At 41.7% G+C, this 20079-nt stretch overlaps 1 protein-coding gene across 1 annotated transcript in view; it reads right to left on the bottom strand.

Annotated features, from left to right (window-relative positions):
• The window catches only part of LOC306914597 (phospholipid-transporting ATPase ABCA1), a 272775-nt gene that overhangs the window by 136249 nt on the left and 116447 nt on the right, over nucleotides 1–20079 (bottom strand). Inside the window, exons 18-23 of the mRNA XM_079491713.1 lie at nucleotides 14186–14390; nucleotides 13391–13507; nucleotides 11542–11713; nucleotides 8980–9111; nucleotides 7589–7728; nucleotides 6318–6455 (exon numbers count right to left, since the gene is read on the bottom strand). Coding sequence (XP_079347839.1) covers nucleotides 6318–6455; nucleotides 7589–7728; nucleotides 8980–9111; nucleotides 11542–11713; nucleotides 13391–13507; nucleotides 14186–14390 — 904 coding nt within the window. The remainder of the gene's footprint in view (nucleotides 1–6317; nucleotides 6456–7588; nucleotides 7729–8979; nucleotides 9112–11541; nucleotides 11714–13390; nucleotides 13508–14185; nucleotides 14391–20079) is intronic.

Raw genomic sequence — 20079 nt, 5'->3', positions numbered from 1 at the left:
GATTTGAACCATGTGTGAAGGTTATAAATTATTTGTTCTCCCTCTCGTCTTAGATCCAATTCTCTCCTCCCTCCCTCTCGACTCTGCAGCCTCTTCCTTTCACTCCACCATTTCATCCGTCATCCGTCCACCAGCTCCTTGGTTATCTGAAACCCTCAGAGCTGAGTTAAACGTCTCAGAGCATGCTGAAAGGACGCAGCACAGAACTGGCCAATCAGATGACCTGTGCCATTTCCATTCACTCATCTCTGCCTTCCCCACTCTCATTATCCACTGCCAGGTCCTCTTTAAATTGATCTACGAGTCAGTTCTATGACTCCCAATGCAGGAATGCTCTTTTCCACCTTCCTCAACCCCCCCCCCCCCCCCCCCCCAACTGCCACTCACTTCCTCACTGCTAAAGATTTCATCACCTACTTTCATCGCCTATTTTGAGAAGGTTGATGCACTTTCTCCCATCTTCCCACTAACATTTAACTAATCTACCTTTAATCTACCTTTTCTCCTCCGTAATCACCAATTAGTATTCGGTCCTGAAACTGGTGTCATCCACCAGACCATGCAACCTCCTGTACCCTAACCCAGGGGTTCTCAACCCGTGGGTCGCGACCCCTCGGGGGGTCGCCAAATTATTTTAGGGGGTCCCCAAATTATTAAAAAAAAAAAAAAAAAAAAGAAGATTTTTCACGATTTTTCAAAAAATAGCAGACCTACAAGCTCGTAGCGCGCCACTCGGTGGCGCGCTATGAGCTTGTAGGTCTGCTATTTTTAAATAGCTAAATTATAACAATGCTTAAAACACCAAAAGGGGTTCCCGCCCAAAATGGTTTAAGGTTATTGTAGCAGTCAATTTATATTGGGGGTCGGGAGGGGGCGGGGCGGGGGTCCCGAGACATTGCCAAAGCATTTCCGGGGATCCCCGGCCAAAAACGTTGAGAACCCCTGCCCTAACCACCCACCCCCTCCCTCACCACCTCAATCTTTCAGACCATTGTCCCAGATCTACTCTCATTCATGACCACCGACAACCGGCATGGCTGCATTCCATCTACCTTCAAGTCAGCCACAGTTACGCCACTCAAAGGATGGTTGAAAGGTATGCTGGCATGCTCACTCTGAGCCCGCTACATCCACAATGCGGCAGCATGCTTGGTCTTCAATCTCCATAAATGTGACACCTCACCCTTCTGTCACTCCCTTAACTGGCTTCCAGTTGCTGCCCACATCAAATTCAAAATGCTGGTGATGACCTACAGTACAAGGCTACCAAGTAAGTATATGGCACCCGTTTACCTTAACAACACATGATCCCTCTTACACCCATTCCTGTATACTCACAATGCATCAGCCAACACTATCCCCTCCCTAGACACCCTGGCCAACACTCCAAGGTTCGTACCCCCCCCCCCCCCCAGACAGGACTTCAGTCTTACTACCCATTTTCCAGCGCAGTCTGAAAACTGTCCTCTTCAGTCTTTACCTAAGCCCTAGCACTCATTATTCTTTGTATCACTTCTTGTTTCCCCATTTAATTTCCTATTTTGATAGAAGGTAGTTATGTAGATGCATGTTTGTTACTTGTCCTTTTGCTATGCATGTTACTTATTTAAATAGACATACTGTTTGTTATTTAAATGTTGACATCAGCTGTAGAGGCAATTATGTCTGAAAACGTCACCAAAATGTATTGGTAGTCATTGCTTTTCAGATTCTTTTCTGAATAATAACGAACACATTATTAAGCTTGTGATTAAGCAGCAGTAGATTGACAAGTGTTGAATGCAATGGCCTAGAGGATTAGCTTCATTAGTTAGTAGGTCAGAACATGGAGTACAATCTTTCAGAAATGCCATAGGAGCTGCTGTAAGAAATTGTAATCAGTGTGTAATAAACTTGAGCTGTTGTAAAACAAATTGCTCGTGAGAGAGAATGTTATTGGTTGGATAAGCTTTTGTGACTTCTGATTTTGGCGAGTACATTTGTCAGTGAGTTACGTGTGCGTAGCCTCATGCCGTAATTATTCAGCTCACAGATCAGAGAACATGACTCATTCATTGCCCCACGGCGCAGTATCAAACTATTTAACTTACAAAATGTACTATACCGCTTGATCGCGCTTCATGACCCTGACTTCCTGTGTGTGTGAGTGAGTGAGTGAGTGAGTGAGTGAGTGAGTGAGTGAGTGAGTGAGTGAGTGAGTGAGTGTGTGAGTGTGTGTGTGTGTGTGTGTGTGTGTGTGTGTGTGTGTGTGTGTGTGCGAGAGAGTGTGTGTGTGTGTGTGGGGGGGGCATGTTCTTTTATTTGTTGTCATTCATAGTAGTGTTGATTGTACAATGTACAATAATGCTGAATAGCGCCTAATGGTTTGTAATTTTTCTTATTTCATCAGACAAAATAAATAACTAGAAATGTGATTTACCTCCAGTAGTTTCAGAGATAATGTATTCACCTCATACTTTGATTTTCTTACTGTATAAGCTGTGCATCCGGTCTGCAAAGGGTTCTCCATCATAGTAACACATATTACTGTATAAGCTGTGCATCCGGTCTGCAAAGGGTTCTCCATCATAGTAACACATATTACTGTATAAGCTGTGCATCCGGTCTGCAAAGGGTTCTCCATCATAGTAACACATATTACTGTATAAGCTGTGCATCCGGTCTGCAAAGGGTTCTCCATCATAGTAACACATATTACTGTATAAGCTGTGCATCCGGTCTGCAAAGGGTTCTCCATCATAGTAACACATATTACTGTATAAGCTGTGCATCCGGTCTGCAAAGGGTTCTCCATCATAGTAACACTAACACATAATACTGTAACAGAGGCTGGATCGAACACTGAATACGATGACTGGAGGAGGAGTAGGAGAGGATCACATCAGTGGCATCTAATATTTATCGGACTGAATTGCATTTAATACTTTTTTGGAACAATCTGTTCTCAAAATATTGTTACCCGTTATACCTTGTGCTAATCATTATATTTAAACGTTTTGTTTCACACTGGGTTGCCATAAGACAAGGTACGTTCTGCCAAACAGAATGTATCTACAGTAAATCTTTAACCTATTTCACACAGTGTAATAAAATGATTCTCTCGCACGTCATCTCAACATCTCTAAATAGATGAATGTGACTTGATCTCCATTTGTGAGGTCTGAACAACTCACTTTAGAGAGAGAGAGAGAGAGAGAGAGAGAGAGAGGTTCTAAAATGGCATACAAATAGGCACACTTAAAATTCAAATATGAAGTCTAAGCCAATTTCCACAGCCTGGGAGCTACGAGGGAAAATACTCTAGGATGCTTGGAGCATTGGCCAGGTAAGAGGTGGGTCAGATGTCCGTGTTAGCTGATCTATGTGCAGGAAGGGGTGGAGGGCTGAATCGTGTCCCCTCTCTCTCTGTCTCTCTCTCTCTCTCTCATTAGCAGGCAACAGTGCAATACTATCTCTCTGTCTCGGTTTCTGGCACGACAGCGCCCCTACTGGTACTCATGAGTCACACATGAGTCACACACAAACATAGTCACAAACATAGGTTAACACGAGTCACAAACATAGCTGAACAACACAGACATTGCTGTTCCTTGGAGTGGTTGCACCACTCAAAAAAAGCTACAAAAACTCTAGATGAGTGGTTCAATCAGCAACCAAAACTAATAATCCAATCCTTCAGACTATGGGATTAACATGGGCACGACAGGATCATACAGTAGACTCATCACCCTGTGACATCAGTCATCAAAGGCTGTACGTTTTAAGGCTGTACTTAAAAATCTCCACAGAGTCTGAAAAGCTTTGTCACCTTTGGTTTTTAGTTTGGTGGAGGGTGGTTCTAACAGACCTAAGGGCATTCTGGGCACATAACGTGGCACCAGGTCAGTCAAGTAAGCCGGTGCCTGACCATGCATAGCTCTAAAAGTGAGCACCATTACCTTGAATTGGACCCTGAAATTCACCGGAAGCCAATGCAAGTAGGCCAGGACTGGACCAACAACTACAAAACCGCACAGCTCCGTCGCTACAATACCCCCACCAGTGTGTCGCCAGTCCCGGAAACTTAAGAGCTACACACAGTCTCATATTGACGCAGAGCTGCTCTGTTCACAATCACGGCATGTACGTTCACAACTACTGCACGGTACGCCACTGTTTATAGACCAAAACGCAGTTTGGGCTGCATTTTGATTGGTCAGAGGTGTAGCATTCGCCAGCGAATGTCCGCAAAATTCAACAGCAGAGCGAAAACTTTGCAGCCGCAATTTCGCTCAGTGGAAATTTGTTGCTGATGTGGAACCTTGAGCATTGACTTTATGCGAATTAAAAAGTGAATTATTCGTGTTGAAAATTCGCCCCTGGTGTGTAAAGACCTTAAGCTTTGTTCCTACTCGTACCACTGACTAGTTTCCACTAACATGTGCTAAACTGATTCTAATTAAGTACAGTACTTACGTACGTACCAAACCAACAGCCGCCTTGAATGCAAAGATCTGCGAAATACTCACATTTTTATATTTCTCCACATTTCTCCAAACTAAATGAACTACATTAAATTAACTAAATAAAATAACATTGTGCTCTTCAACAGCGGCACAAATCAGTCATCCATATTAGAAATGTTCAAATATGACTCAGTATAGCCTGAAGAGATTTATATAATCTGTATGAAGTTTAGAGTAATAAAATGCTTTTTTGCTTTGTTTGTTTGTTTGTTTCCCTGCCAGTAAGACCTCCACATATTAAAACTAAATTAACTACATTAAATTAACTAAATAAAATAACATTGTGCTCTTCAACAGCGGCACAAATCAGTCATCCATATTAGAAATGTTCAAATATGACTCAGTATAGCCTGAAGAGATTTATATAATCTGTATGAAGTTTAGAGTAATAAAATGCTTTTTTGTTTTGTTTGTTTGTTTCCCTGCCAGTAAGAATAATACTGTATGGGATTCTATCAAAACAAACATACTGTACACACAGGACAATTTGGCCACTTTGTAAACAAACAAAAAACAACTAATTAACGACGCAGAACATCAATATCAAGCCCAGCCCAATATACTTTCACACAAATAGACTCCCCACAGTATAGCCTTTTGTGCTTTACAAACCTCAGTCAGTGCCAATAAGACCACAGAGAACATACAAAACATGACTCGTTCAACTAGTCACACTGTGTGGGTGTTCTCATTTTGAGAGTTATCTCTGTCTTCCAATCGGAGTGAAAGGGCTTGAATAGCTCTAATGAGACAGTGAGGGCAGGATGACGCTCAATCAGTGTTCGTCGTAAAACTAAGACGAAAAATGTTCGTCAACTATCTTTTTCCACTGACGAAAACTAAACGGAAACTGAATGATAAGCTATGCTATGGTGACTAAACTATTATATTGACAATTTCGTCAACAAATAAAAACTAGACTAAAATGTTAGGAAAGGACTAGTGGACAAGAGATCCAGTATAAGTAATTTTACACTTGGTTACATGCTGAAAATAGCTGATCTACAAGATCACAACGCGTCGCGCTGCAACGCATCGTGATCTTGTAGATCGGTTATTTTCAGCAAGTGTAAAATCAGTCATTACGATGGCATCAAGGCCCAACAAAATGCATTTTAGTCGACTAAATCAACTGTAGATTTAGTTGACTAAAGTCTTGTGATATTTACTAAAACTAAAACTAGACTAACACTAAAACATTCCAGGTGACTAAAATGTGACTGAAACTAAATGAAAACTATTGAAGAGACTATGACTATTTGCTGCCAAAAACAACACTGCACTAAATGCACATTAAACATTTAGCTGTTGAGGGAATGTCTTATTATAATGCATCTTGCTTACAGCTACTGGCAAGCACAAAGTGTACAGTATGTGGCCAAAGAGTGTCGAGGCGACTGAATGTAGGTGTCAGACATTTAACGACTGTGTTAAAAGGCAATGTCAATTAAAGCTCTTCGGACGACTCGTCTTCACTGCCACAGTGCCACTGCTATCCATCTCAGTGCAAATGATATCATTTACTTTCCTCCCACATTTCACAGTGACACAAGGAGCAAGTCTTTAAAGCAAATACGTTTTGTGAATTTGACAGCTTATTTTAAAAGAGCCGTTTATAAAGTCATATTCAATATTCCTCAGCCTTGTCAGTTAAAACTTTTACCATTTAACTGGGGTTCACTTCCAGCAAACTTTCTCACCATGAGCCAGATCAAATATATACTCTGCGAGACGTAGACCAGTCGATACTACAAATATCAGCCACTTCAAAGCCTGAAGTGGCTTTGGTCCTCACTGCAGCAGAGCTCATACCTTGTTTGTACTTCAGCAGCAGTTCCCAGATACCCCTACGGGCATACGGATCTACCCCCGCCGTGGGCTCGTCCAGGATGACGATTTTGGATCCCCCAACAAATGCGATGGCCACCGACAACTTCCTCTGCATGCCACCTGCAAGACAGGAGAGCAGTCGATCACACCACGGCATTAGATGCGTCTAAAAGCCCTACCCGGACTGTGAAACGACAAAACGTCAGCGTACGGAAGACGATGTAGGTTGCATTTAGATGAGAATGCCTCTTGGAGTTAACCCATTAAAAACCAGGAAAGCATCATTGCAGTGTCATTTTCGATTTTAACCACTTTAACCATTATTTTATACTTTGGCTATTCAAAAAAGCAGATACACAAGCTCTTTGAGCTTGTAGATTTGCTATGTTTGGGAAAAAATAAATACAAATTATATATATATTCAGGTCCTTAATATGAAAATGTTTGAGAACCACTGTACATAGAAACATTTTTCTAAAAAATTAACTAGAAGACATTCCCAAGTCTCAGTGAGTTAAACAGAAACCCTTTTAAGAACAACACTGTGCAAACTCCTGTCAACCACCTCATCTTATTAGTTATTAGTTACTCGGATGTGGCAATGATGTGAAGGAATGGTGTACAGTAGGAAGTGTGTCAGCCATGTTGCTCAGGATGTGTTATTGCCTTTTGCATGTCGCAATGTGATTGATGGCAGGGCGCTGGGTGTGCCTTGCTGGGGCTACTGCACACCTGCCACACTTGCCAGGCTCACAGAGAGCTGCTCAGAATGCGTCCTATGTCGTGCTAATGTAGCAGAAATGTCAGGGTAGATCAACCTTGAAAGTCATATTTCAGTGATTTTGCTCACAAGCTATCCATGACTAGGAACAATTTATCAGGCAAGACTTGCTCATGCCCCACTCCCCGACAATGAATTACAGCCTCTGACATGCAGGTACCGTACGTACAAAGTACAGGTGTGCACGTGTCTAGACAGGCACATGCACCCGCACAGGAATACTCTGACAGGAAGATTAGGCACTTCATATTTAATATAAGGATAATCTGCAGATGATATCGCTGCCCGGGGGATGTGTATGCACCAACCCCGAGCAAACGGATATATCTGCACCTGTGTGCACACACAGATTAACAAATGACCTCAAATAGAAATGTACATCTGTGCATGATTTCCTGGTTCCACGGAAGCTCAAGGACATGCACAGATGTGCTCTGCACATGTGTATCCGCAAACACACACAATCACATACCCGACAGGTTCTTGGCGAGTTCCTTCCTCTTGTGAGGCAGGCCCACATCCGTAATCATTTGGTCCATCTCGGCTTTCACCTGGTCGCGGCTGCATCCCTTCAGTCTGGCGTAGAAGTAGATGTGCTCTTCCACTGTCAAACTGATGAAAATATATTGGGTAACACAAATTAAGCCCATGTCTATAAGTCATTATAAACATACTAAGTGTACAGTATAATGCATTATAATCTGTACCAATATAATTATAGTTACTTACAGTATAAGCACACACAGTTACTCATTATGCTATAGAACATAAGACAAAGCATTTTGTTCACTTTTTACGTTATTGCCGCATCACACAATTACACGTGTAAAACAGTGAGTAAAATTAGTTTTATTATGTCATCCTCATGACAAAGATGTTATGGTTACATCGAAACGTTGTCGCTTTTTTCACTTGCACCCTGTTGAATAAAAAGGCTTAAACTGTCAGTTATATTATAACTGGCGTATCATGAGAATTGAATGACCAAAGAGAGGTGCATGACTTGACTTTAAACAGGTGATCAACGATCAGAGATTCAAACATCCAAACTGTCACATTAATACAGCCTGTGGGATGCATGATCTCCCACCAATTCTGACTGCTGTTTACAACAGGCTGACAAGAATTGCCTTGATTTCCGTCTGCCTGTCTTTACGGCATTGCCAGAGGGGGAAATCATGCGTTTTAAATGTCTACCCCTGTGTGCACATGAATATTTTAACCCCACTTTAAATATAGACACTTCGGCTCTGCCCGGAATAAATATTAATGACTGTAATTTGCAGGAGCTCAGTCCGTCGTAATTATGATGTAAGACTTGTATGCAGTTGCAGGTAATCAGTTTGTGAAGTTGGAGATATGGAAGGGACTTTATAAAGGTGGTCTGAAAGCTTGAATAATGGTTACCAATGACGCTATTAGGGAGACTAAAGTGGACTGAGCGGACAAAGTTCATTTCATTTCTACAGGATATGGGGATGGGATAATGATGTATTGATTTGAAGTGTAAGCGAGACACAGAGCCATCGCTATGCATGCGATTAAACACCAGTGCAGTGATGTTTTTCTAATACCACAGTGTTCTTAGAGCAAACTTATGATAACATCTATGATGATATAATCTATAGCATGGTGGGTGGAAATCATTTAAGGCTGCAGGCCTGCTCTTTGACAAGGACTGACATGAACCAACCCCCTCACATAAAAGGAAAAGAAACAACGATTTGTTCCCTGGACATTTTGGAAGGCATATTGTATTGCAGGGCCATTAGTACGGGCCAGGGGTAATGTTTTATGTCAATATTTTTCACTGGATGGTTGTGTTCTGTGAGGAGTATATTGTTGTGTTGCACACACACTTACTCGTTGAATAAGACATTGTGCTGTGGGCACATTCCCAAGTGCTTCCGGATGGTGTCCATGTCAGTGTGGATGTCATATCCGTTTATGAGGGCAGTCCCCGACGTAGGCGGAAACAGTCCTGTCAAAATAGACCTGAATGGTGGAAATACAAAGGAACAAGAGAAATGTCAGCTCGGCCAAATTCAGAATAATATATATACGGCACAGTTAAAGGAGCATTCAGTGATTTGGGTGATTTGGAAAACCACCCAGTCCGCCCCGGTAACAAAATGTGCACATGCACGCTCTACAGTGGGGGGAAGTGCAACAGGCCAACAGCATGTGCACCAAGGCCCGCCCCCAGTCGATCATGATTGGAGGAAGGCCCCTCTCATCCTGATTGGATGAAGGCTTTGCCACCCGCTACCAAAACTGAAACTAGGGTTTTTTGACCCCAGGGGCTCACTGGGGACAGGGAGGAACTCCTTATATGGTCAGCACACTCTATAGTAGGGAGGATTATTTAGAAAAAAAGAAAAAATAAGTGATATTTGAATTAAGTAAAATCACTGAATATACTTTTAAGGTAGAGATTCATTTTGGCTGCTTCTTTGTTCCCCACTACCGTCTCAGTGGGGTCTAATGCTGGCAAGGTATAGAGCACCGCCCCCTGTCATGACGACGCCAGGCCCAGGAAATGAATCCCAATGCATTTTTCCCATAGACATTTCAAAAAGTATTTATTTAAAGACGGTTACGCCGCGGACAAAGCCAACTCCAGTCGTGACAAATCATGACAATAAACACAATATTTTGGACCAAACAAACAATTACAAAGAAGAAAAACAACAAAAAAAAGTGTTGTAACCTGCCGTTTCTTTCTACTTTCTAATTCTTTGTTTGGGTTTTTTTCATAAATGACAAACTGCCTAAATGAGTCAACAAGATGCAGCAGAGAAACTTTGTGATCCTTCAGGCTACCTACCTGTTCTACTCAAACAACAAGAGACAGTCATGGCTGCTTAGCTAGTGATAGAGACAGAAGTATCTTTATTATTTTGTATTTGTTCATTCAGGTAGTTATAATAATAACCCAGAAGAGAATATTTGGATAATGTAGAGTGGTTGAAAATGATGACAATTATAATTTTGCTCTTCCAATTAAATACTGTAATACTGTGGGCATGATGCCACTTAATCTATTTTTTAATTTTTTGGAGAAACTTTGAGAACAAGCATGCTCACAAATAAGACAGAAATAATGGTATGAATAAAGGTGTCCAATTAGGAGAATACTTGGAGAGTTTAGAGTGGTTGAAAATACCAGTAATGTCGCTAACAAAGAACTTGCTTTTAGAAAATGTTGCAGAATAGTATGTTTAACTAAATTAGTAATGAGATCACATGTATTTATGATGTAGGTAGTGTATCTCTTCATTGTTTTATTCATTGATGTAATGTTTGCCTGTATGTATTTTGTAGCAATGTTTATTTGACCCAGATCAAGGACCACAATGAAAATAAGTCGGAAGACTGTATTGTGTATTTGTCCTTGGCGCTTCCTAGATGAACATTTTTTTCTTGCATGGCGTCTAATGAAATACAATAAAATCGTCAATCATTAATACAAAAACAGATATGTGTATCAGGTCCTTAAAGGTTTCCAATTAGGATAATTTTGCTCTTCCAATTAAATACTGTGGGCATGATGCCAGTGATGCTCACAAATAGACAAACAATAGACACAATGTTTCACCTAATTGCATTAGACATGTCATTATTTGCCTGTAACTGAAACGTGTATAGTAATTGTTTAGGAAAATAACATGTCACTGACAAAGGACTGGTCTTTGTCAGTGAGTGGCAGCGGTGGCCGAACGGATAGCGGCGCGGTCTTGATACCGGAAGGTTCCTAGTTCGAATCAGCCGTCCGACACGTTAAAATGACCACCGCTGAAGTGCCCTTGAACAAGGCATTGAACCACTACGATGAAATGTGTTCTATGAGCAGGGCCTGGCTGGAAACAAGTTCTTGAGCTTAGCCCAGATACCCTGGGTAAATATAGATTTCATTTCATTTCATTTCATTTCATTTCATTTCACACAAACGTGGGATTTTGAGCAGTATTTTAAGCACCAACTTGTTGGCATTTCCATATTAACTCACAGTATTTATTTGGTGTAAGTCACTGCTACCCTTAGGGAATGAGACATTGCCCCAGGTGAAGGAGTTTAGGTATCCCGGGGTCTTGTTCACGAGTGAGGGGAAGACAGAGAAGGAGATCAGCCAGAGAATCAGGGGAGCAGCAGGGGCTGTATTGCAGTCACTGTGTGCCGCACTGTTGTGACGAAAAGAGAGCCGAGTACCTATCCTATATCGAAATTGACTAATGGGAGGGCGGGCGGAATTCCTGACGTCATTCTGGCCACGAACCACAGCCACGTCACTATGACAACATAACCTTAAACAAGCAACAAACTACAAACTGCCGCTAGAATACAGATAAAGGCCTAAATTGGCACCATGAGAAAACACTATAAAAGGTGCTTTCACCTCCCTGCATGGTTACCGAAATAACTTACATGGTGGTAGTTTTTCCAGCTCCATTATGACCCAGAAACGATGTGATCTGGTTCTCGTAGAAGTCCATGCTCAGTCCATCCACAGCCAGCTTCTTCCCAGTCTTGTAGATTTTCACAAGATTGCGGATGGAGACTCCTGGTTTCATATCAGGTGCTGGGTTCTCCAGGTACTCTTTAGAAAGAAGAAAACACATATGTTTGTTTGACCGATGATCTAAGTCTAATGCTGCGTTCACTCGGGCAGATGCAAAAGATATTTTTAAAGTGGGGTTAAAATATTCATGTGCACACTGGGGTAGACATTTAAAACGCATGATTTCCCCCTCTGGCAATTTGTCGCTTTGTATCTGAAGTTGAAGCCAGTTATCTTTTTTGTAGTTTTGTATCTTTTGAAGCAGCTACACACATCTTTACGTCGCTGGCTTACATTCACAATGAATGGTAGACTGTATCTTCGCATCTGCCCGTGTGAACGCACCATAAGACTAACTGTGCTCAGGGATGGTTAATTAAAAATATATATAGTAGCATTAGTATGATTACCTATCACACACACACACAGTCAGTCACACAGTCAGTCACACAGTCAGTCACACAGTCAGTCACACACACACACACACACACACACACACACACACACACACACACACACACACACACACACACACACACACACACACACACACACACACACACACACACACACACACACACACACACACACACACACACACACACACACACACACACACACACACACACACACACACACACACCCCTTGCCAACACACCTCCGTGGCGGAGAGAGATGGAAAGAGGTCAACATTGCTGATAAGGGAGGTTATCCGAGGTAAGGACCATTATATTCAAGAGGCTCAACGACTTTATATTAATAGCGTCTATACTGTATGTGTTTTATAGTGTATCATACGGAAATATCATACTTTTGATAGTTTTTTCTTTTTTCCAACAGAAACGCGTGCCCTTTATCCTCAAGTACTCTGCAGTTGTTTTTCTACGATGGAAAATAAGTTAAACTCTGAACCTCAGTAATACAATTGATAAGTCCGTCCAATTCCTTCTTTTTTTGTTCAAATTTCATTTTGTGAAGCGTGTAATTGCGTTTGTATCTGTGCTTTAGAATTTCACTATCCCAGCTACATAGTACAGCATATACCATCTGTAGTTGGAATTTATGTCCAGTTGAAATTAGAGTAAATCAATGAGACCAAGGAAGCTAATAATACCTTTACTAAGTCTTGAATTGAAGTACACTATATTCTCTTTTTGCTTCACAACTCTTTAGTCCATTATCACCCTCGCCTCGTGTGACAGAGAACCTGCTAATGTTCATTTGCAACCCGTCCCAGAGTGAGACAATAACGCCATGTCTGTTTGCTTAACACATTCCCTCCCGTTATCATAGGCGGTAACGTGAGGCCAGTGTCAACATAATGAACGATATAAGCAGAGAAGAAGAAGCGTTATCTGGCCGACCTGGAAGTGATTGTCCTCCATTGTCGTGCCAGGGTCGCTCGCAGCTGTGTTCTGCCGATCGGACTATTATTATGGTCAGCGCGACCTCGAATTAATGTTTTATTAAGCTCCCAACATCGTACTTTTTCCTTTTCTGAGCGCTTAAAACCACTAATACACCGATGATCGGGATGTAGGCTGCGGAATAAGGTAAAAATATTACTTTTAAAGCTTGATTAATGCTCTTTAATCAAATCTCGTAATCTTGAGGTTGGCACCGATGGATTAAATAGCTATTCTCGAGATAGCTCGAGGTTGGCAAAGATTGGGTTAATGCCCACAGGTGAGAAGTAACAATTAAAGGCTACTGTACCGTTATGTACCCCATGGTCCTTAAACGAACTCTGGTCAACTGCAGCTGTTGAGGCTTTCCCACACCAATAAGATGCAGAGAAAGGGAAATACCAGGGCTTGGGGATTCCATACTGGCCTGTTATCAAGTGTATAGAAAATATTAAGATTTGAATAACTATCTAGAGGGGGACATTACACATATGTAGCACACATTTGCCCTTGTTTAATTGATTGATTGATTGAAATATGTATTAACAGTTTGCCGAATTACAGTACATTTCAAGCACAAACTCAATACAAAGACTGTTAACTGTGAGTGGACGACCCAATTAAGCATTACACTTGTTTACAAGAGGGTCCACCTTGTTCAATTCATCAAAACATTTAGAGACGTAAAAATAGACACTTCTATATATAGTCAAAGAACAGAACAGGAATTCATCATAAGGGAGGTAAAAAGGGAAAAGAAACATATAAAGTGAGGGGAAAAAGGGGTGGGCGGTGGGCGGGATTCAGATTTTACAGAGGCAAGTTTCGAATTGCAGCCGTCCGTAGGTGCCCTTTGATAATTTACAGGGGCAAGGGGAATGTGAAGACAGTTCCCTTCTAATTGCAGGTCCATTTCTAATTGACAAAACTACTGAAAGGTCACAGTGTCTCTCTATCTCTGTGAATCTCCAAATCTATTACTTAATAAACATCTTGTGAAAACATCCACATGACTGAGGGTTTGTGATTGTCCATACTACTGACAAAGACTTATCTAAACGTCTAAATACAGTAGTGGGTAACATCTGGATTCATTAATGCATACCTGGAAAGACGTTTTCAATGTACCAGGTGAGCAGCCAGTACAAAACAGCATCAACCAGCATCATGATGATGGACACAAGAAAACTGTATTTCTCGCCTTCTTCTGGACTCTGGGTGATATTGGACCACTGGATGCCGATGCCTTGCTCCTCGTATTTAGCGAAGTTCTCACAACCATAGCCAAAGGCCACACACGACAATAAACTCTAGGAATGAAAGATACACAGGCATTAGAAACATTTGATCAAACATGGAAGACTGAGTGTGAGCACATGGAATTATGAATCAAATATGTAACAAACACCTGTTAAAGCTGCAACCGAGAACTTATTTTAAATGACAAAAACATTATAATCTGTATTGTAGAGTATCTTAACACAATGTACAGGTAACTAGCACAACTTCAGTGGTTGGAGCCGGAGGTGGTCTCCCTTAACTTCCATTGATACATAGCAACGTTGCTTTGCTAGTATGAACACTTGTGCCTCGAGGACCTCCCTAGGGAGACGCCCGAGAGGCATCCTAACCAGATCCTAACCCTCCATCCCCTGAAAATGGGCCAAATTTGTTGCACAAGATGGGATTCTACCTTGGAGCAACAGTCAAAGTTTGGTCTCCGGTGGAGACCGGTGTTTGAATCATGGGTAGGACATGGAACTTACGGATTCCAGCTTTAAACAAGAACCTCTTATTATTTGTCAGTTAGTTATTTGTAATTTAGTCCTGCTAAAAAATCTGCTACTTGGACTGGGGCTAACTTCCCAATCATACATGATCAATGATCTATTGCAGCCTAAACAGGAAGAGTAACCATGGCGGATGACTTGATTCCCATTATGCAGACTCTGTGAGCATTTATAAGGGATTTTCAATTAAACTAAGAGAGAAACATGCAGAAGGCAATTCATGTGGTACAAACAAAGATTGGTTAGATCTTTCATACTGTAGGAAATTGCAAATGATGTTCTGCCCGTGAGACATCATCTGCCATGGCCTATCACTCTGCGATGCCAGCTGTTGCATCATGCCTCATTTGCTCGCTGCATTTTCACTCGGGCAGATGCCACAGCCATTTACAGAAGCTTTTTAACACTTAATTTGTCCATTACGTATAAAGGAAGAACATACCACTGTGGGCAGAAGCCTACCGGCTGACGCAAAGATTATCCGCCACCTTGTAGTACCACCAACCTGACCACCATACCCAAACAGCTGCTAGCAACTTCCGCTGTCCCAATCCCCTAAATGCGGAGTGCAAGTTGGGGCTAATGAGTAGCAGACAGAACACTTTACTTTGAGAAGAGGGCAGGAGTTCAGAGGTGGAAAAGAAAAGCCCAGCATGCGCAGCACCGTAGCCTCCACGAGTATCCAGTGACTCAAAACAAAACAAGAAAAACACATATTTTTCGACAAAGAGGAAAATACAGGACATTGGTTTGTGAATATGCCCTCCATGTCTCTTATTTGTTTGTAAAACACTGCTTTTAGCTGTGCTTTGGCATGCACCTGCAGTCAAAACATTAATAACATTGGCAAGATAAGATAAGCATCTTATAGGTGCTTATATTGTATTGCATTGTATATTTGCTGAGGTTTTTTATTTTAATCTGTTTTAATCAGTTTTTTCGTTCTTTTTTCTGTACAGCACTTTGAGCTGTATTGGTATGGAAAGTGCCATATTATCAACCTCTGACAATTTGTCTCTGAGATACCGTTGTTTCTGGTGACAGACAGTGGGAAAAGTCTGTGCCATCTCCCTCCATTATTCCATTGGCATCTGGATGTGTGTGGAATCCCTCAGAGAGGGATTATAGAAGTGTGTGTACCTCCTAACATCCTCAGCCAGCATTTCTTCTTCTAACTAAATTAAACAACAAAAATCACAAAGTGTATCGACAACACATATCACAAGCGTATGGAGGGTCTGAACTATCTCACACAATGTTTGGCTAGCGGGTGTTCGGCCAGTTAAGACAATCTGGGGAGGTGCAACTTGCTCGCACGGCATGTGCAAGCACTGCTGGAGTTTGTTTGCTCTGCAATGGCGTCAAGTTTGTTTGGTTGATCTGCCGATTTAGGCATAAAGGGGAGACAGGCAGACATAGTGAATACTCTGAGACTAGTTCAGTGGGTATTGCATAACTGTGTAGAGCATGCATTCCCAACTTGCACTGTGATCGCATTGCATCGTTACCGCCTAGCGTGGTCCCCAAGTAGGCAGGTGCCCAAAGTAAGCATAAACTGACAGTCTGACACTCATTGAGCCAAGAAAGCTGCAAGACAAGCTTCTTCTGAAGGACACAGAGAAGAAAATGCCAGTTGTGATAGAATGGACAAACCAAGGGAAGAACAAGTCAGTGCATTGATTAGAGAATGGTTCAGCACCAGTGCTGATGGACAGCGACAAACAAAGTGTGCTGTGACCCGGCCAGCACCATACCTTTTATACATGTGATGGAGATCAAATACTGTATCCAAAGAGCAAAGCAGTATATGGTACTGTATGTATGTCTGTATGCCATGCAGAAAGAACAGAACCCATATAGAATGTTAGAATTGTTACACGAAAAACTCAAGCTTCCCATCATGCACCTGTGCACAGTGTGAAGCTCAACAGCGCCACTTTGTCACCTGTTGGTACCCCAGACAGACACACAGACAGACAGACAGACAGACAGACAGAGTCACATGTTGGAGACGGTGTGCCCACTTCTTGAAAACACAGTCTCCATTAGAAGGACAATACCAGTCACCAGAAACAAGGACGGGTGTTTCAATAAATCTAACATGGTTAAAATGGAGTTTGAAGTTACAATGGGACAAAAACTGTCTGGGGTGTTCACAAAAGCCCAAGCAGACGTTAAAATTAAATTAAATACAAAATTAAAATTAATAAAATTACTCCAAACATTCTAAAGTGAAACAGTTTAAACAGTAAAGTAATAATGCAAACAGGTGAACGATCTATGTAGAGATCAAGCGCCCATTAAATAATGCCATCGTGCTCTCCTTCATGTTGGCACACCTGCCAACCACTTTGTCTTTGTCAATGTTTATGTCTCGCTCAGCACACTGTGCTCTCCCTGGTGTCCAAGACCTCATCTGTGCACAATCCTCTGAGAGACACTGTCTGCCGGGTCAATGAGATCCACAGTAGTGGAGATTTATGTTATTTTCTTGAACAGAGCAGACAGACTTCATATAGATCCGCATTATGTTTTACATTGTTAAATTACTCTCTACCCTCTGGTTGATGATTCATCATCAATATAATAATGAAAAGTCAGAGGTGTAGAGGGAGAACATGATAGGTGACAGGTAGCATGGTTCATTGGGGAGCACCAGGGGCGTGCACAGACATTTAGAGGGGCAGGTGCTCAAGGAAAAAAAGGGCACCTTGTGCAGCGCGTGGAACCGGCCGGTTGCCTAAATAGTGTGGGATTTATAGATTCTGGGGACTAAATAATATATTAGAAGCTTTGTATTAAGAATTGATCAATGTCACCATGGTCCACATAATGTACAGTACAAAAAAAAAAATACGTTTTTTTTTCAAAAGGGCACATTGCCAAAAGGGCAGGGGGTGCTCTAGCACCCCCTAGTGTCTATCTGTGCACGCCACTGGGGAGCACTCACCAGCATGTTTGACAACTATACTTGGGAGTCATTCGGTTTCGTCCTTTCTCTTTGCACAAATGTAGGGTTGGTTTATGACTTCATTATCGAGGACGATGTAGGGACTGTGGGTGTGCCAAACAAGTCTCTCTCTCTCTCTCTCTGAGTGAGAGCAGAGACAAAACAGGATGTTGGCCTGGTCAGAGGGACATTGTTTGTGTTAATTAAAGTGGTAGCCAATCCATCTAGTAAAGGGTTCCCAACCTGTGGGCTGTGGCCCACTGGTGGACCGTGAGGATATTGCAAGTGCGCTGCCACTCAACATGTCAGCCAGATGGCTGCCGTGATAAGTGATCTAGTAGGTGCAGAGAGGAAAAACCCTTTATTGTACAGTAGGAATGTTTAAAGATTAAATATCGTTATGATGATGAACATGTTCAAATGCCTCAATTACTGTAACTGTCATCCAATTAGAGTTTAAAATGAGAAGAACTGGCATGTTTTTCCACAGAGGAAATTAGATCAGTACAGTATCGTATATATGTCTAACTGCAAATCAAAGGCCTGACTAATTTGAGCTGTGAAGTCGCCCCCGTTGGTCTGTCAGTGGGTTGATCAAAGAGACAAGCTAGCCTATATGGCGTGGCATGAAAGGAGATGAATACAATTGAGCAACGTCAGATGACAAAGTGAGATATTTTTTTGCGGCTGCCTCTAGAGCTTGATAAACAAGGAAACATTGGCCCATTTGAAACTCTGGGGAGGTGTGCCCAGATGCATGGCAATGAAGATGAGAGATTCCTGTTGTGCACAATGTGCTGCAGACAGGACGCATTACAGGACAAATGATCGCAGCACTGCAATAAAGGTCATTCGGAAAGGCTACGCTGAAAGTTGAGCAATGGTATACAATTTATCGTCAACAGGCGAGAATCATCCTGTGTCATTCAACCTTCCTAGAGACTGTAGATTTTGCAGATTCTAAAGAATGCTTCATACTGTACCTGTTCACAGGTACAGATTGGGCACTTATCATTCATAGTAATAGCTTGCAGTAGTATAGTTTGTCTAGAATACTTGAGGAAAACAATTTGAACGTTGTAACCATTTCACTCATTGACCCCTTTTTCACCGGTTGGTTCCCAATGGGAACCGGTTCAGTTATTTTTGGTTCTTAGTCCATGAGCCACAGCTCCAAAATTGGAACGTTAATTATGAATTGAGTGGGCAAAACTATACCTGTATTAAATTGTTTATAGGATCAATATAAGTAAATTATTATATGATAACCCTTCCACAGTAGTAGCTTTTTCATATATTTCTTTTGCATATTTTACTATATAATGCTTTAAAATGTTTAATTTGTAATACAATAAATCATTGTCTTCGTGTAAGTAATCAACTGGGGAAGTTTCACGGTGAGAACAATCTAATATAGGTACGGTTTTGCACACTTATTCATGATTAATGTTCCAACTTTGGAGCTCTGGCTCATGGACTAAGAACCAAAAAGAACTGAACCGGTTCCACCCATTGGGAACCAAGCGGTGTCACAGGTTCAAATCCTGATCCCAAAAACCAAAAGAAATGACAAAATAAATGTAATTTTAAGAAAAGTTGTGCAGAGTGATATACCCGGTAAAATCCTGAGAGGTCCTGGGGGTCCCTCAGGGCTCTATACTTTTCCCCTCTGCATCAAATCTCTTCGCAGAAAAACTGCCTATCTACAAGCACACTGACTCTGCAGATCACCGAAACTTCGGTTAACTTTGTGTGTGAAACTCAACCCCTTTTGACACTCTCCGAGCTAAATGACCAGTCAGGAATTTGCTGCACTGGGCATTGTGGAGCAGATAGATAGCAGAGCTGAATCACACACACACATCTCCAACGGTGTGTTGGGGAGCCTGAGCCCATCGGTCAGCGCGAGTACAGGTATGCTAATGAGAAATATACCTCACTGAGATTATATATCATACAATAATGGCATTATATATCATGCACTGAATACATATTCTGTTCTTCTCTTAAATATAAGGCCCATAAAGTCACAACTTGGGTTTAAGTTTGAACCCAATGGGAACAAGGAAATGGTAAGGAATGGATGAGGTAAAATTAGAGTAGTATATAAAAAGCCCTCATCCATTAACCTGGCAGGTTATACGGTAGCCGTTCTTTTTTCCCCCCGAAAGGAAATGTATTCCCAGACACATTTCCGCCTCATCTTCATAAATAAAATAAAACTAAATGCAAATTAAACAAAAAAAGGATTCATTCTCG

This window comes from Electrona antarctica (genome assembly GCF_951216825.1).
Source record: "Electrona antarctica genome assembly, chromosome: 21".
NCBI lineage: Eukaryota > Metazoa > Chordata > Actinopteri > Myctophiformes > Myctophidae > Electrona > Electrona antarctica.
Note: the sequence above shows the minus strand (reverse complement) of the source record. Positions and strands in the feature narration are given on the sequence as shown.